General features: G+C 48.4%; 1 protein-coding gene across 1 annotated transcript; it reads right to left on the bottom strand.

Annotated features, from left to right (window-relative positions):
* Positions 1-2,353: 2,353 nt before the first annotated feature.
* Positions 2,354-15,429, bottom strand: LOC121339775 (immunoglobulin gamma-1 heavy chain-like). Its single transcript, XM_041411865.1, has 7 exons — positions 15,307-15,429; positions 14,716-15,022; positions 6,111-6,167; positions 3,920-4,209; positions 3,176-3,283; positions 2,723-2,839; positions 2,354-2,640 (listed from the first exon to the last, which is right to left on the bottom strand). Exons 1-6 carry the CDS (start codon positions 15,362-15,364, stop codon positions 2,724-2,726), a joined length of 936 nt encoding a protein of 311 aa, XP_041267799.1. The 5' UTR covers positions 15,365-15,429; the 3' UTR covers positions 2,354-2,640; position 2,723.
* Positions 15,430-15,640: the final 211 nt, after the last annotated feature.

Here is a 15,640-nt window from a genome sequence, read left to right as displayed (position 1 = left end):
AATTGCTTATGGGAGTTTTTCAGAAATGCAGTAGTGATGATGTCCTGAGTGCAACCCCATGTAGTTCTTCCTGCAACAAATCAGGGCACACATCACTCACTGCTTCCTGAAAGAGATCCAGATAAAAACCGATCTCTAGCTGAATTAACCTACACATTGTGGTGCTCACTTGGGTGAGCCTTGGGTTTCCTCCTGTCATTTTCTACATACCACTTTTCATTACCAGCATTCCCCCCTCCTTCCGTATTTCCTGACCTTTGCAAAAGAGAAATGCTTACCACAGAATTCAGCAAAACCACAGTTTCTCACCTGTAAATCCAAGGCAAAATCTGACAGAAACACTTTTCTGATCACAAGTCAGGAATGGGGGAGTTACTGAGATATTTAGCCTGATCTCTACAGAACACGGTCAGGAAGCCCAAGTGTAAGACTGCTGCAGTATTTCAGATTGAGATTCCTAAGGAATTTTGAAAGCAGTGCTTCAAGTGCTTCCCGTATTTTACTCCTTTTCTTCTGTTACATATAACTTCCAGCTCTAACCCTGCTTTAGTATGAAATTTCAGTCAAAGCTTCTCTGAATCTCACCTTAGTTTTTCAGCTCTTTCAGCTTCCTGATCCTGTGCTTTCCAAAGCCTCTGTATCACTTCACAAGAGTTTCCAGCTGTTCCTGCTGGCTTGCCAGAATGCAAATGAAGACCAAAGAAGTTTCATTTGCAGCATGTCCCAGCACAACACTTTTTGTGGGGTTTGGGTGGTTTCTTTTATTGAGTTGTTTTTTTTGCTTTTCATCTCCTGCTTGAGCTATTTGCGGGATTTCATGAATTTGCAAGCGCTGTGAGAACGATAAACACTTTGGCCAGAAGGTAGCAGGAGAGACCAGAGAAAGCAGTTCAGTTTACATCAAAAGATCTAACTGTACCAGGAACTTCTTTAGTATTTCAGACATATATAAAACAGACAGGTTAGATTATACCTAGCAGATGCAGTAATGTAATTATTAGATTGTACATTTAATGCTGTATGAGACAGCGGAAAGATTCAGTGGTACAAAAAGCTATTCAGTATTGCACATTGTCACGGAGTTCTTAATTTTGTTATCCCATGTAACCTCTTGGAGAGAGGTTTAGGATGCTTTTAATGTTCTCTGCCACTGGAGAGAGCTCTCACATTTTGGGTTGCTCAGCAGGACAGATGTTGGATACCACACTCCATGTGTGTGACTCACTAAGGGGTAGGAAAAATGAATGTGCTAGAGGAGAAAATTTTCCTCAAATTACTTCAAAAGTTTTGTTGAAGTTCATGTTGTGGGTGGCCTTGTCACTGAAACTGTGGGAAAACCAAAAACTCTCCCACAGCTTTAGTGTTAGAGGATCAAGGCATTACTTTATTCTGGCCAAGATGGGCAAGAGAGATCATTTCATCCACACATTGCCTGGATTGTGCAGAGAAAATCCTTCCATCACACAAGGTTTTCACTGGAGTGCTCTTGTACTTCTACAGTCAAAACCCAGGGAAAATCATTGGTTCAATGATCATTGGTCCCAAGTTCCACAGTTTGTAGTATTTGGGTTTTTTTGATCCCTTCACCTTCAATGTTATTTTGGTTCTCATTCTTGGTTCTCTCATTGATCTTTTTCCCAGATCAGGTGTCTCTGACCATGCCAGGGCTGATGTTTGGAGTTGATGTTGGTTTATGGTTTTTATCTTTTGTGTATCTTCTGTGCTGCTCCCAATCTGCTGGGATGTGAAGCTAATCAGGCCTGGCGTGCTGGATCAGTCCATTGAAAAGAAACTTCAGTTCCTTTCCCCCTGGGCAAAGGTGTACAAAACCCCTGACTAAAGGTATATAAAGAAATGTTGAACTTCTTCTCATTGCCCCCAGTATGAGAAAGATGTCACAGAAACACAGAAGAGCTGAGGTTGGAAGAGATCTCTGGAGGTGACTGGGTGTCCCCTGCTCTAGCAGGACTGTGTGGAGCTGTTGCCAAGGACCGTGTGCAGGTGGTTTTTGAATGTCTCCAGGGATAGTGGTTCAACCCCTGGAGATTTGCAAAGTCTGTGAGCGCAATCAAATGTGGATGCAAATTAGTGTCTAGGAGAAGAGAAGTAGTACTGTAAAAATGTACTGTACCAAAGAGTTCTGCTTAAAATCATCCTCCATTATATAGGAACCAGGTCAATATTGTTTTTTCAGATGTCAGGATAATTCCACAGGCAAATGTGCTTCTTTTACCAGAGGGTATTTTGATGACCTTTCCCTCCTGTGCATCTGATTTCACTGATTTTGTCTGAGGCAATATTGTCAAAATGTAAATCTGCCTGAGAGATTGGGAATACGTGTGGGACTGTGTGCAAATGCCAGAAGAGTGGGGAGATCTACTTAGCAGGAGGATGAGGATAAATCCACTCTCCTCAGTTGTCAGAGGAGAGGAAACATCAAAAGCACTTGAAACTCTTCAGTGCAAATCAGCTGGCCAGGCAGGAGTGAACAGTATTCAGTGTCTTCAGGGGAAGGTGCTGCCTTGTGTCCTGAGTGGTGTCTGTCTGCAGCTCTGCCCCTGCTTGATCCACCCCCTTGTGCTGCTGGTTCACATTCTTTCCTGCTCTTTTTCGGGTTCCTCTTGCTTTCATTCCCCATGTCTGGAAGAGCAAAGGGAGGTTTAAAGTACATTTAAAGAAATTGGGACTCTGAACCAGTGTTTGATAGCTGTGAGCTCTTTACCTCAGAAAAGAAACAGCTTGATACTCATGAGGGCGTTGAAGGCGATGCTCTTTGCCAGCAGGACTCTCAAACCCAGCACAGCCATGGACAGCATGTTCACTCTCTGCTCTTCAGGGTCTGCTCAGTGACCAGAAAAGAGGGGAGAGATCATGGTCTAGGCTTTGGTGTTGTGATCTTGGCAGAAAGTGGGAAATCCTCAGGTGACAGTTTCAGGGAAAGGAAGGGCAGCAAAGGAACAGCCAAGAGAGAACATGGCAACAACATGGGAGCCCAGGGTCTGTCCCTGTTGCTTTTTGCTGGCACTTGTATGTAAGTGCAGGAGCAACATTGGAACAGCAGTTTGTGTGTGCTGAATGTGTTGTGTTCTGAGTCCTCTGCCCTGGAGAAAATAGATTTCCATGCCTCTATCCCCCAGAGAGCAATGTAACTTCACATCCTGTTGGGGTAACTCAACTTGTGCTGAGGGGGCTGTGCTGTTGCAAACCCTGTCACTGGCCCCTGACACTGTTCTGGTTCTGTTTGGTTCTCCAAACCCTGTTACTGGTTCTTCAGCCTCCTCTTCTGTATCATGATAAAGAAAACACATTGTAAACTATATCCACCATTTACACAGGATTAAAAAAATGTTCAGATGACATTTCTCATAGAAAATCGGAAGAAAGTACTGACTGGGCCTCAGCTGGTCAGCATTAATTCTGACATTAATTTGAAGAGACAATTTCTCCATGCAGTTGCAGGAGACAGAAGAAGTCCTGCATTGTTTTGGTTTTGCTATGTGAATGACCTTCAGGACTAAAAGAGTAAACCCACCAAATATAACAATTCATCTAATTAAAAAAACTCTCACAGCATACGCCACCTTTAACTTTGTGTTGATATTGGAAGGGCTGTTGCAGCTTGTGCTGCAGCAGGTTTGCTGCGAAAGGCTAAAATATTCAGTCACAAGGAAATACACATTTTAAAGAAATAGATGGTGTCTTCCCTCTTCTCCCCCAAAAAAGTATCTCAAAGTAATTAAACAGTTGAAAAAACATTGTTTTAGATGGTTTGAAACATCTTTCAGCTCTCTCTGCTGAAATCCCAAATGTCTTTCTTATTTCTCCTGGCTGCCCAGGGCACTGCTGTCCAGAAGGAGAACACAACACCCACAGGCCACTGTCTCCAGAAATAAGTGACAGCTGTGCCACCAAACTGTACCTGGCTGTGCTGTTATCACGCGGTTGTCGAATTTGGCCGTGCAGGTCACCTCCATGTCTGTTGTCACCCTGGCCACTTTAATTGCATTGTACAACCCCTTGGATGTCAAAATGGATGTGCTCTGTTCATAGATGACCTCCTGAGAGGGCATCTCCAAGCTGATGTTCTTTGTTGGGGAGTTCCTTGCCAAACAAGCTGCTTTCCCAGCGCTGTTGCCTTCTTCCAGTTTCTTTGATTTCATCACAATCACTTGAGGGTCAGAAGATTTTGATCCAGCATTTCCTTCCCAGCTGTTGTACCAGGCTTGGCCAGAGCCTGTGAATCCTGTGCATTCTGTGTTCTCTGAGAAAACCTTGAAAGCTTTTTCATGGGGTCTCCTCTCCAGGCTTTCGCAACAGCCAGAATACAAACAGGCTGTTTCTCTGCAATAGCTCCCTGGGCAAGATCTTCAGCAAGCAATAATGTACCCAGTGCAATTGTAGTTCAGAGAGCAGAAGATTTGTTTTATCTTACCCCAGAAGGCTCACCCCGAGTCCAACTAGTTTGCATTATCAGATAAAACAGCCATGAATTCATACCACTGCTTGCTTCTGTATGGGATTGGTGTTTTATGTTTATGTTCTGAAAATTTATTTGGAGAAAAATGTGTTCTTCTCTTTTGCTTTCATCAGTCACAGGATGAGCCCTATATTCCAGAAAGTAATGGGCCTTAGCATTCTTAATGAATGTTTAATCTGGAATAATCCAACCTGAACCAAAAGGAAAGCCTTCTCTGTCCTTAACTGAGGCCTCAACAGAATATGACTGGAGTATCCCACAGTAACACTAATGGTTGTTATTTTTCATCATTTGATTTGGGGTGCTGGCAAAACCCTAGATAGTAAAGTATTTGTGCTCTAAATATTTTAAAATGCATATTTTAAGTTGCAGCTCCCAAAGTAATTCAGAACTAAAAGGGGGAGGTTGCTCACATCCTGAAAATATTGGCTTCAACTTATTAAGTATCTCAGCAGAATTGAAAGATAAAGCAGACTATGATACTTTAAGCTCAATGTCTTTTACTGTCAAACATAATTCCAGAGTCGCTGTGCAGCTCTGGAAATATCCTGCTATTTGCTAGAAAAAGAAATTCATTGAACAGCAAGGAAAGAAACGGTCTCCCTCCACAATGGTAAATTTGCATTCCTTTGTCCCTTAGGAATTGGAAGAGCTCTGAGATTGTTCCCAAATACACATTTATTCTCATGCAACATACCCTGCAGACATGGACAGATACTTGGCAGCACCCAAGGCAGTCCCATGTCTTTCTGGAAGGAGAGCAGGAAGTTTTAGGGATGCAAAATAACATGGGACTTTCTTGCCACACTTTTGAGACATGCAGACCTCTGAAAGCAAAGCAACAATTCCTGGGGGATGCCCCTGATTCTTTAGGATCACAGAGATCATCATCAAAAACCTTTCTGCCACCCCAACATTCACATTTCCCTATAAAAGCTTGGGGTGACATGCACCTTTACTGTTTGTCATGGAATTCCAAAGAAAGATAGGAATAACTAAGGCTTCCTATAATCCCTACTCCCCACATTGCTCTTTTCAGAACCCACACAACTTGGCAGCCAATTGTCTTTAATTCCAGGAGCTCTTGGATATGAGGCACTTGTGAGAATTTAAGCCCAAGGCTATTTCACCTCCTTCCTGCTCTGTCCCCAGGGCAGTGGAATTCCTTAGCTGGGGACACTGTCAGTGTGGTGCCAGTGTCAAACCAGAACTTCTCCAAGCAGGCAGTTACAGATCTGTCTCAAAACTCCTCACCACTGGGAGCTCTTCACTGAGCTCTGCATTCCTGCCCCAAGTCAGCCAGTGCAAGTCCACTGGAGAATTGGGCACTGGACAGTAAATTTGGGCCAGAGTGCTGCCCAAAGTGGGAATAAGTTATCACAGGCTAAGCAGTGCCCTGCTGGTGTTTGGGGATCATGGAATAATGGTGCTATGCAGAGTCAGCCTAGTTGTTCCTGGGAAACCTTCCTGAGCAGATCCAAGCTGAGGGTTTGGGTTGAAAGCCTGGCTGATGAGCAAGTGCATTCAAGGGATTATTGCAGCTGAAAATCCTTTCAGTGAACCCAAACCATTAAATTCCCTTGTTCTCCTCACCTCAATTTTAAATGAAGTTTTAGGAATTAAAAAGTTTCACTTACTTGGTAGAACTGTGAGAGTCGTCCCTGGTCCAAATATAAGCTTATCTGTCCTCACACTGCTAAGACTTATTCCAATAACTCACTCTTTCCTCATGGTCTTCAAAAGTGCTATAAAAACAGGCGATGAAAAGCCATTAGTCCTAATTATCCATGGGTGCAAGTCCATGAGAGGATCCAGAGGTGGATTTACTTTGTAAACTTGAAAGGAAAAAAAAAGTTAATTGAATTGATCAGTGCTTTCACATAGCTTGATTGAGTATAGAATTTTTAACTTCTCTCTTTCTTCCACCTTTTAGAACCTTCATGAGCTCTTTTATGTATCCAGGATAAAAGGAAATCTAGGAAGAATGTTGTTCTTCTTAATCACTAGAGTCACCCATCCCGTTTCTTTCCCAAAATATCTCACAGTCTTTCCCTCTTGTTTTTGTACAGGTCCCTATGCTGTTTATATCATTGTGGTATCCAAAGCCCAAACACCATGATATATTTCATAACAAAAACTGTCTCTGTTCCACTACACAGACTTGTGGATTATGCAGGCAGTCACATGATCTCCTCAGTGGTTTAAGACTCAACGCACCACATGAAGAAACACCATATGGCTTTCAAGGAAGGATCTAAAATAATATCAGGAAGTTTGAGTTGTAAATGAGAACTTGTGGATTACGTGACACCTAGTCATGTAAAAGTTTGATGGAGTTAAGCTGGAAAGAAAGCAGAAAAACAATCAGTACTTCTGGTGTTATTTCAGAGCATTTCTTACAATGCAGTCAAATCCCTCTGCTTCTCTTCTTGTGGGTAATAGTGGTAGTATGACAGGAGTCCTGAGACGTAGCAGGCTGGCTCTGGGGGTGTTGGGAGGAATGGATTAAAAGCTGAAAACGCAGGAGGGCTGTAAATTGCTTAAGTGACCTTCCAGCTGGGAATTACCCTTGATAGCCCAGGATGAACTGCATCCAGGTGTCCTCTAGTATGGACAAAGTTTAGATGCCAGTGTCTCTCCTTGCCTCTGCCTGGCTGTTGCACAGGGATTCCCCCAGGTTAGCAAGGTCATGGAAATAAATGTACTCTGTGTGAGTCTGTGGCTGCTCTATCTGCTGCCTGTGCTGCCTCACACAGTGATGGTGTCTGTCCTAGTCTGAAAGAGAGGTGCCTGCCAAGGAAGGCAGGAACCACCCTTGGAATGGAGAGTGCGATCCCCTTCTCTCCAAATTGTTATAACTTTGAAATAAAGGGGCTTTCAGGCAAAGATATGGGGAAAGAAATAACAGTTCATTAACAGTATGTGTATGTACAAGGCAAACAAACAACACTGGCAGCATCAAACAGAACCAGACATGCGGTCCCAGCCTCTCTGGGCCGCAGGCGTTCCCCTTTGGTGCAGTTCCGGTCACAGCCAGCAGGGGCGCTGCTGGCTCCCAGCCAGGGAGGGCGGGTGCGATGATTCCCCCGCTCCAGCAGAGGGCGCTGTGGCAGGGCTCGGCCACCTCTCTGCATGTGAGTAATAGTGGGTGGGCAGGCAGGAGAGATGGAGAAGGGGCTCCCTTTACAATCCCACAAGAGCAGCTGGTCCCGGTGCCCCTCTGGATAGGGAAACCAGCTCTAGCAGGAACCTTGGAGCAGCAGGCTGTAATGGCAAAGTGAAAGCACTCATCGTGGTGAAGCAAGTGTAGGAGAATCTCTGAAACTGTGGCAGGAACCCTGGGTGTCTGGGCAGACAAGAGGTGTCAAGTTATAGTGTAGAAAAAAATCCCTGAAGCAGGGGCAGATAACAGCAGGGCTGGGCAGGGGATTGCTCCTTTGGACAGCTCACCAGTGATGGCTGATCCTGGGGTCAGGCCGCCGCGCAGAGGGCATGGCCCAGTGTGCTCCTTGCATCTCTTCCTGGTGCAGCACGCACTGGCTCTGGGCTCCCAGTCAGCAAAGGAGCAGAGAAAGAAACTGGCAAGCCCTACTCACAGTGCCAAAGGGAAAGAAAAAAAAGAAAAACAGGCAAAAAGCACAGAGCAACAGTGTCTCCAGTCACAAGCCCTTGCCGTGTGGCTCCTGAGTTGAGCAGCCCCTCTGGAAGGAAGCAGCAGCCCCTGGCCCACAACTCTCAGGGGAAACCCGCTGCCCCTCACCCATCACAACACTCCCTGAGCCAGGGGAGGCAATGGCCATTCTGAACACAAAACAAAAACAAAAACATGAATGGATAGGGAATTTAAGCCATTCCCAAGAAAGAAATATGGGTAGAAAATATGAGAGGAATGGGAAGAAACAGGTGAGGTTTTCTTGGGACGAATGGAGACATCACTGGGCTCCAGTCCTCATGGGGTGCTTGAAGTGTGTCAGGTGTCTGATGGCAGGACAGCACAGCTGGGCACACACAGAGTCAGCAGTTTTCTGGCATGTACTGATGCATACTTGCTGACACAAGTGGTTGGTGAACTGGACCTCTGTGTGCCACTGAGGAAGAATTCGTGCTGGATGTGAGGTGGTTGGGGCAGCCTTGGCCGCAGAGACCATGCACTGCTTGAGCTCAGGATCCAGGGAGATGAGAGCAATGCAAGAACAGGACTGGAGCCCTGGGCTTCAGGAGAGCAGAATCTGGGATCTTCTGGGAGGAATCCCATGGGCTATGGTCCTGGACACAGGAGGGGTCTAGGAGAGCTGCTCATGTTCAGAGATTACCTCCTTGAACCTCAAGAATGCTTTCCCTTGACAAAGAACTATGTCGTGCATTGTGACAGAAGTCCAAAATGATGAACAAAGAGCTCCTGAATAAATTCATAAAGGGTAAATACAAAGTAACCATAAGTGATTCCAAGACCTTGTTCTGATGCCTATAGCTGAGAGATTCTTAGTGGGAAGTGCCATTTCTGGTCTCCAGGTCTTGAAGAACATCTGCATCTGCTTCTGGCCATTGTTGGATCTGAAATTAAAAGGATCCTTGTTCTTCTCTGTGCTCTCAGAAAAAGAGAATAACATAATGCTGAGATAAAATGGAAACATATAAGTACAGAAGGTTCCTGCTCACTTGGTCAACTGGAGCTGAGTTATCAATTGTCTAAAATGACCTGTTTGCAAGAGACAAGATCTCAGGTTGAATGGTGAAGAAATTGGTCTTGGAAAAAATAGGTGAGGTGGTCTGCTTTTTGAGTAATTTTGGGAATCAAATTTGTGTATGTGCACACAGTTGTCTGAGGAAAAATAGATGAGGTAAAGCCACCGTGTTTCCTCCTTCAAGAGAAGGGAGGGAGACAGTTTGTGTGTGGTGGTTCAGTTGTTTTCAGTCACTGTGGTATGTAGTTCACACTGTGCTAGACAGTTCTACAAAAACATTTGTGGGTTTTGTCATTGTCAGGTGATGTCTCCTCTTTCATGTCTTTGTAGTGCTGCCTTTTGTTTTCCTGTCCCTCTACACTGCTCCACTTCTAAACATCTTAACACTCTTGCAGAGGATTCCTAAAATAAAAATATCATTATCATCCTTGCTTTTTTTGACAGATTGGACAGTTAGTGTTTTTGGCAGAATGGACCATTAGTCACTAAAACATTGCCAGAACACTTTGGAAAGGAATATTGTTGTTAGAAGTGTCTCACAGAAAGGATCTGTTTACTGGTTTGTCTTTTAACACACAAGAGAGTTTGGGTTAAATACTTGAAAAATTTTCTGGGGAGCATCTCTCAAGCTTATAAATTTTCAAGTTATTTTCCTTCTATATTTTCTAAGTCTTCTAGACCTTCAAGCATTACTCTCCTCAAAGCCTATTTGCATGCCAGAGGAAAAATCAGTCCATGTTTAAGAATAGTTCAGGATTTATTTTGGTCCAGCTATGGTGCTTTAATTGACTCTATTTGCTGTTGTTATAGTTGACTGAAGTTGGCTTTTAATTTGATTGGTATCTTAATCATATAATTAGTGGTAGCCTGCAATTGTGGAACATTTTCCTAATCCTCCTGCAATAATCAGGAATGTTTTCAGCTTTAACAGGTGGTCCAGGTTAGGATTTTTCCTCTGTCTCAGGGAATATTTCTCCCTTTTATTGCCTGAGAGATTATAAGGATGGATACTTTTAGAGAGAAAGCATGTGACTGGGATGTTGAGGAGGGGGAAGGGTGCAGTTGGCTCCCCTCTTAGCTTGGGGGCATTCTCTTGGGAATTGCAGAGATGAGATTTTGGCTGGGGGTGAATTCAAGGAGCTGGGCTCAGCTCCTCGCTGGCACTCGCTCTGGGGATTGGAGGTGGTCATAGTCTTGGTGCTGGGCTGCTGCTGCGGGGAGAATTCACTGCCACCACGGACTTCTGTCCTTCACTGCTCCTACTGTGGCTGAGCCTTGCTTGTAAGGGCGGTCATTGAACTGGTACCTCTCTCACAACCCATCTCTCAGGGAGAGACACTCACCATCAGTTCAGGTGCCTCAGGGGACACCTGGGACCCAGACCCCTTAGCCCCTCCGGAGGGAGCATCTCCTGGCTGTTTGTGGGGTCCTGGCTGCCGCTGCCCAGCCCCGCTGGCTTTCTACCACTGCTTCAGGGATTTCTTCTACACTTTAACTCCACACCCCATGTCTGCCTGACATCATGCAGCTCTTGGCACATCTCTGGAGTTTTTGCTACTGTTTGCCACTCTGGGTGTGTTCATCTCTGCCCTTCCAGCTGCTCCTTCTCAGATTCCTACTACAGCTCCTTTTGCCATTTGGAGGGGCACCAGGACCGGCTATTCCTGTGGGATAAAAAAAACATTCTTCATTGTATCTTGTCTGAATCTATCCTCTCTTTGTGTAAAACTATTGCCCCTTGCTGCATCACTACAGCCTATAGTAAAAAGTCTTTCCCCATAATGTTTTAAGCCTTCTTCATTTAAAAGCAGCATTTTTCAATTTCACCTTCTGTGGTTGTATAAAGACTCGCTCACAGGTGCGTTCCCATCCCTGCAGGAGATATTTGCCTCAGGCAGAGGAGAAAACTTCCTTTGCAATTCTGTAAGTTCCTTGCTAGAGGAGGATGCTTAGAGCAATATTACCAAGAGAAGTTTCTTTTCAATAATTTAGCTAAACACATGGCCTTGGAAAAGTAAGGAAGAACAAGTATTCTTATTTGACCGGTCTATTGGCTGCTTCCTGGAGCATGACAAGTCTGTTTCTGGCCATGGCTTGTTGATGTAGGAGGCAATCCTGGGCAGAGCAGATGGGAGGAAAATCAATTGGGAAATGATGAGTAGGTGCTCTTTATTTCTGCCTTGCAGAAACCAAAGGCCAGTGCTGGGGTACTGCAAGGGCCAGTCATGTGACAAATTTCCCTGTCACCAATTTCTTGCCTGTACTACATGCAACCAGATCTCTCAGGCTCTCTTTATATGTCAGCTATTCCCTCCCTTGTGTTCCTGGCCCTTCACTGCATTTGTTCCCCTCTGTCCATGTCCTTCCCAGGCTTGGGAGCTCAGCAGGGGACACAGCTGTCCCCAGCCCCAGCAGTGCTGAGCTGAAGAGGATTCCTCCCCAGTGAGCAAGGAGTCAGGTCAACATGCCAGGAGGCTGCACGGACAAACGAGCCTGGGAGAAGGTGGGCCCACTGATGAATGGGATGGAGACCAGGTGACCGAGGATATGGGACATGGCTGAGGTCCTGAATGCTTTATTCACCTCAGGCTTCAGCAGCCAGATCAGCCTTCAGGTGTTTCATTTCCCTCAGACCACGAGCAGAGGATGGAGCACACAATATCTATTCCTGAAAAAAACATGTAACTGAGCTGTTCCCTAATCCATAACAAAGAATTTTGTCCAAAAAGTCCAGAGAAGTCACTGCTGTGAGCACAACTGAATGAAGAATGCACAACATCCACCTTCTTCTTATCCACCAAGACTCTTTGTCTCGCTGTAGAACAATGTAAACGTGGCTACTCAAGATTCCCACTTCCCAAAGCCTTGCTGAGTGTCCATGAGAAAGGAGGACTGGGAGGTGCTCCAGGTGCCAGAGCAGACATTCTCCTTGTTATGCACCGTGAAGACCAGGATAGTGCAGGTGATGTCAGGTGATGGTAGAGCAGATACTGACCCTACATCCCAAAGTGTTCCCCACACAGAAGCAACTGAATATGTCCTGAACAGGTCTGGGACTCCATGTAGAGCTCATGCTGGAGCCGGTTTCTGACAGGAACTGTGGTCTCATGGAAAAAGTAGCCCATGTCATAGCAGCTTCTCTGGGAGAACCTGCAGGGATCCACACTGAAGAAGTCTATTCCTGAGGGACTGCAAGGTGAACTACAGACCTACACTGGAGGAATTTAAGAAGAACTGTAGTCAATGCAAAAAAAAAAAAAGAAAGTTGAAAAATTCTTAGAGAAATGTCTCGTCTGGCATGGACTCCACACTCTGGAGAAGTGCATGAGAAGGAAGAAGTGGCAGAGAAAATGGTTTATGAACTGATGGTTGCATTCCCCATTTCTGTGCAATGACTGGGTAGACGAGAGGTTTTTAGATGTGTCCATTTTTTTCTCATTATCCTACCCTGATTTGATTCACAAAAAAATTAAATTAATTTCTCCCAGTCCACGTATTTGCCCATTGTAGCGCTCCTACGAAATGTCCATGTCCTTATCTCAACCCACAAGCCTTAGCGGCATTATTTTCCCTCTGTCTAACTGAGGAGTAGGGGCACTGAGACAGCAGCTTGCTGAGCCCCTGGAGGACAAGCAAAGTCAACTCACCACACTGTCTCAACTCCTTCTTCCTGGTCAGGTGCTCTGTAGCAGCCACCCTGTAGAGCAATGTCAATCAATGTAGAGCAATGCCAGATCAATGCTGATCTGGCTTTCCTGAACAGCTGGGCTGCACCCACCACAGCCCTCTGGAAGCTCCAGCAACACATCCCCATCATCCCATGGCTCTGCAGCCAAGGCACCGAGGAGAAATGAGGCTGTGCTGGACAGGAGCCCAGGCAACGTGCACTAAACCTGCACTTGCCCAAACTGCAGCCTGTGCAGTTCCCAGGACAGATCCTCCTGCACCATCAATGGTACCAGCCCTTCTAGCAGCCCTCCCTGCCGTGCCTTTTAGTGCCCCCAAGCCAGAGGGATGTTTCCTGCACCTGCCATTGCCTGACAAGAGCCCTGGGGAGCAGCTGCCAGAAAGAAATGCTGAGCGATCTGTCTTCCCCATCTGCTGGACAGGAAGCTTTTCCTGAATTTCCCCAAAGAAGCAGGAAGGATTTGCACCATGGGGGGACAAATTCCTTTGTCCTTGCCAAGACAGCATGGTGAGGAACCCACTGTGCTGTCTGTGAACCTGCTCTGGGTGAGCACAGCAAAGACAAAGGGCTGTCCCAGGCAGTGGGGCTTGTGCCCTGTGCTGCCATGCCCCAGCTGGTCTGTGCCAGAGGGGCCGCAGTGCCCCAGGAGCAGTGTCCAGTGCCAGGGCAAAGCGCTGGGCCCCGAGATCTGAGTGCAGCTGGGAGGTGCCCTGCGTGTGCCCGGGCTGCAGAGGAGGCAGCTGGGATGGAGGTGCCGAGCTCAGAGGCACAAGAGGAGCAGGGCTGCTCTCCCCGTGCTCCACAGGCATGGCTGGGCAGCTCCAGCCGGGGCACAGCTCTGGCTGCAAGCGCTCAGCACAGCTCCCCAGAGCCCTGCAGAGCCCAGGGCCACGCTCAGCTCCTGGGGCCATCAGCCCTTGCCTTCACTCACCTACAATGGGCAAGAAGCCCACGCACAGGGCACTCCACATGGCCAGGCCCGCTCTGCGTGGCCTCTCTCCAGCTTCTCTGTGCCTGCACAGCAGCTCTGCCCACACCTGCCCTGCCTGGGCCTCTGTCACTGCTCTCAGGCCCAGTTCCTGCTGGTCCCTCCCTCTGCCTATGACGACAGTGAGGGGGAGAGGTGGGGCATGAGGAGCAGAACTTGAAGCTCTTGGTGCCCTCCTGGGTGTCTCTCACCCTGTGTGGTGCAGAAACAGACCATTTGTTGGGCAGGAAATGCTGTGGTGGGCTACTGGTGATGTGATTCTGTGGGGCCAATCCTGGCCTTTTGGAGCTGATCAGGGAGGCTGTTGGCTTGTCCTTCCCCTGGCCCTGGCTCTGCTGAGCTGCTTCTCCCACATGGGACACCCCAGGACCTCAAATCAGCTTGGCCAGAGCACCCCTAAGCCAAAGTGCTCCTCACCCTGCTCCCTGCACTGTGGCCCTGCACCCTGCTGGCTCCCCAGTGATGTCACTTCTCCAGCTGCCTCTTCCCGTCAAAGCCCTCCCGGAGCCCTGCCCAGCAGCAAAGGCAACCGAGCACTCTGCAGGTGCTTTGCATGTCCCACTTAAGAAGGGGACCAAGGAAGGCTGAGTGGGACTGGAGCCAGGCAGTCACCAGGCTGACTGGATGACAGAAAAACCTTGAACCTCCTCTACAGAGTAGAACATTGCAATTGGGACTCAGGAGAAGGAAAGCCTCAGTGCTGGGAAGGGAGCTCTTGATGAAAGGCCAGGATCCCTGGTGCTGCGTGGGGATGGCACCTGATTCCTTTGGAACAGCCCTGTACCACTTTGGAATTCACCATCTCCAAATTTCGTGGGTGCTGAGCCAGACCCGAGCTGGTTTGTGTTAAAGCCCAGCTGGGTTTCCTGTCCCCGTGTGAATAGCGCAGAAGTAGCGGGCAGAGTCGCGGGGCTGCAGGGTCAGCAGGGAGAGATAAGCCTCGGACCGGGAATTGTCCCGGGACATCTTGGCCCGCCCCTCCACTGACTGGTCAAAATAAAGAACTGTCGGATCAAAACTAATAACGGACACCCACTGCAGCCGGTCATCGTTTGACTGACGGTACCAATAAATTCCATAATTCCTAAAGGTGAATCCGGAGCCGTGGCAGGAGAGGGTGACGGAGTCCCCGGGCGCTCGCAGCCCTCCGCCGGCCTCCTGCAGCCTCGGCTGTGCCCAGAGCCCTGCGGAGGGAGAGCGCAGCAATCGGGCGGGGCCGACCGCGGACCGAGGGCGCTGTCCCGGTGTCCCGGTGCCCCCGGGCCGGCACAGCCACAGCCGCCAGCCCCGGCCCACGGCCCGTGTCCCTGTGTCTGCCCCGGCCTTTGCCCGTGTTCCCTGCCCTGCCTCTGCTCCTGGCCTTTCCCCAGCCTCCGACCCTGTCCCCGTCCCTGTTGGTGCTCCTGTCTGTGCTCCTGCCTGTCGCTGTCCCTGGCCGGGCTCGCTGCCCTGGCCGCCCGGCTCTCACCTGCCGGCCACAAAGCCAAGGCCAATGCCAGCAGCCCCGGCCCCGGCGCGGCCACCATCGCTGCCGGCCCCGGCCCCGCTGCAGCCGCACGGGAGCCGAGCGGAGCCGCGCTCGGGCCGCTCCCGCCCGGCCCCGCCTCGCCGGGGCAGCGCCGGCCCCTCTGCCCGCCCCGACACAGGCCGCGGCCCCGCCGGGCGGGAGCAGCGCCCGCCGCGGCCGGGCCGCGCACGCAAAGCATCGCTGCGCGCTTGGACAGCGCCTGCTGCCAAAGGAACCCGTGGGCAACGCGCCCAGAAATTCGCCCTCGTAGCACAGAAGGTCACTGGGATCCGGG

The sequence above is a fragment of the Onychostruthus taczanowskii genome, unplaced genomic scaffold, assembly GCF_017590055.1.
Source record: "Onychostruthus taczanowskii isolate IOZ18803 unplaced genomic scaffold, ASM1759005v1 scaffold375, whole genome shotgun sequence".
NCBI classification, from domain to species: Eukaryota; Metazoa; Chordata; class Aves; order Passeriformes; family Passeridae; genus Onychostruthus; species Onychostruthus taczanowskii.
This window is presented reverse-complemented; position numbering and strand designations above follow the sequence as displayed.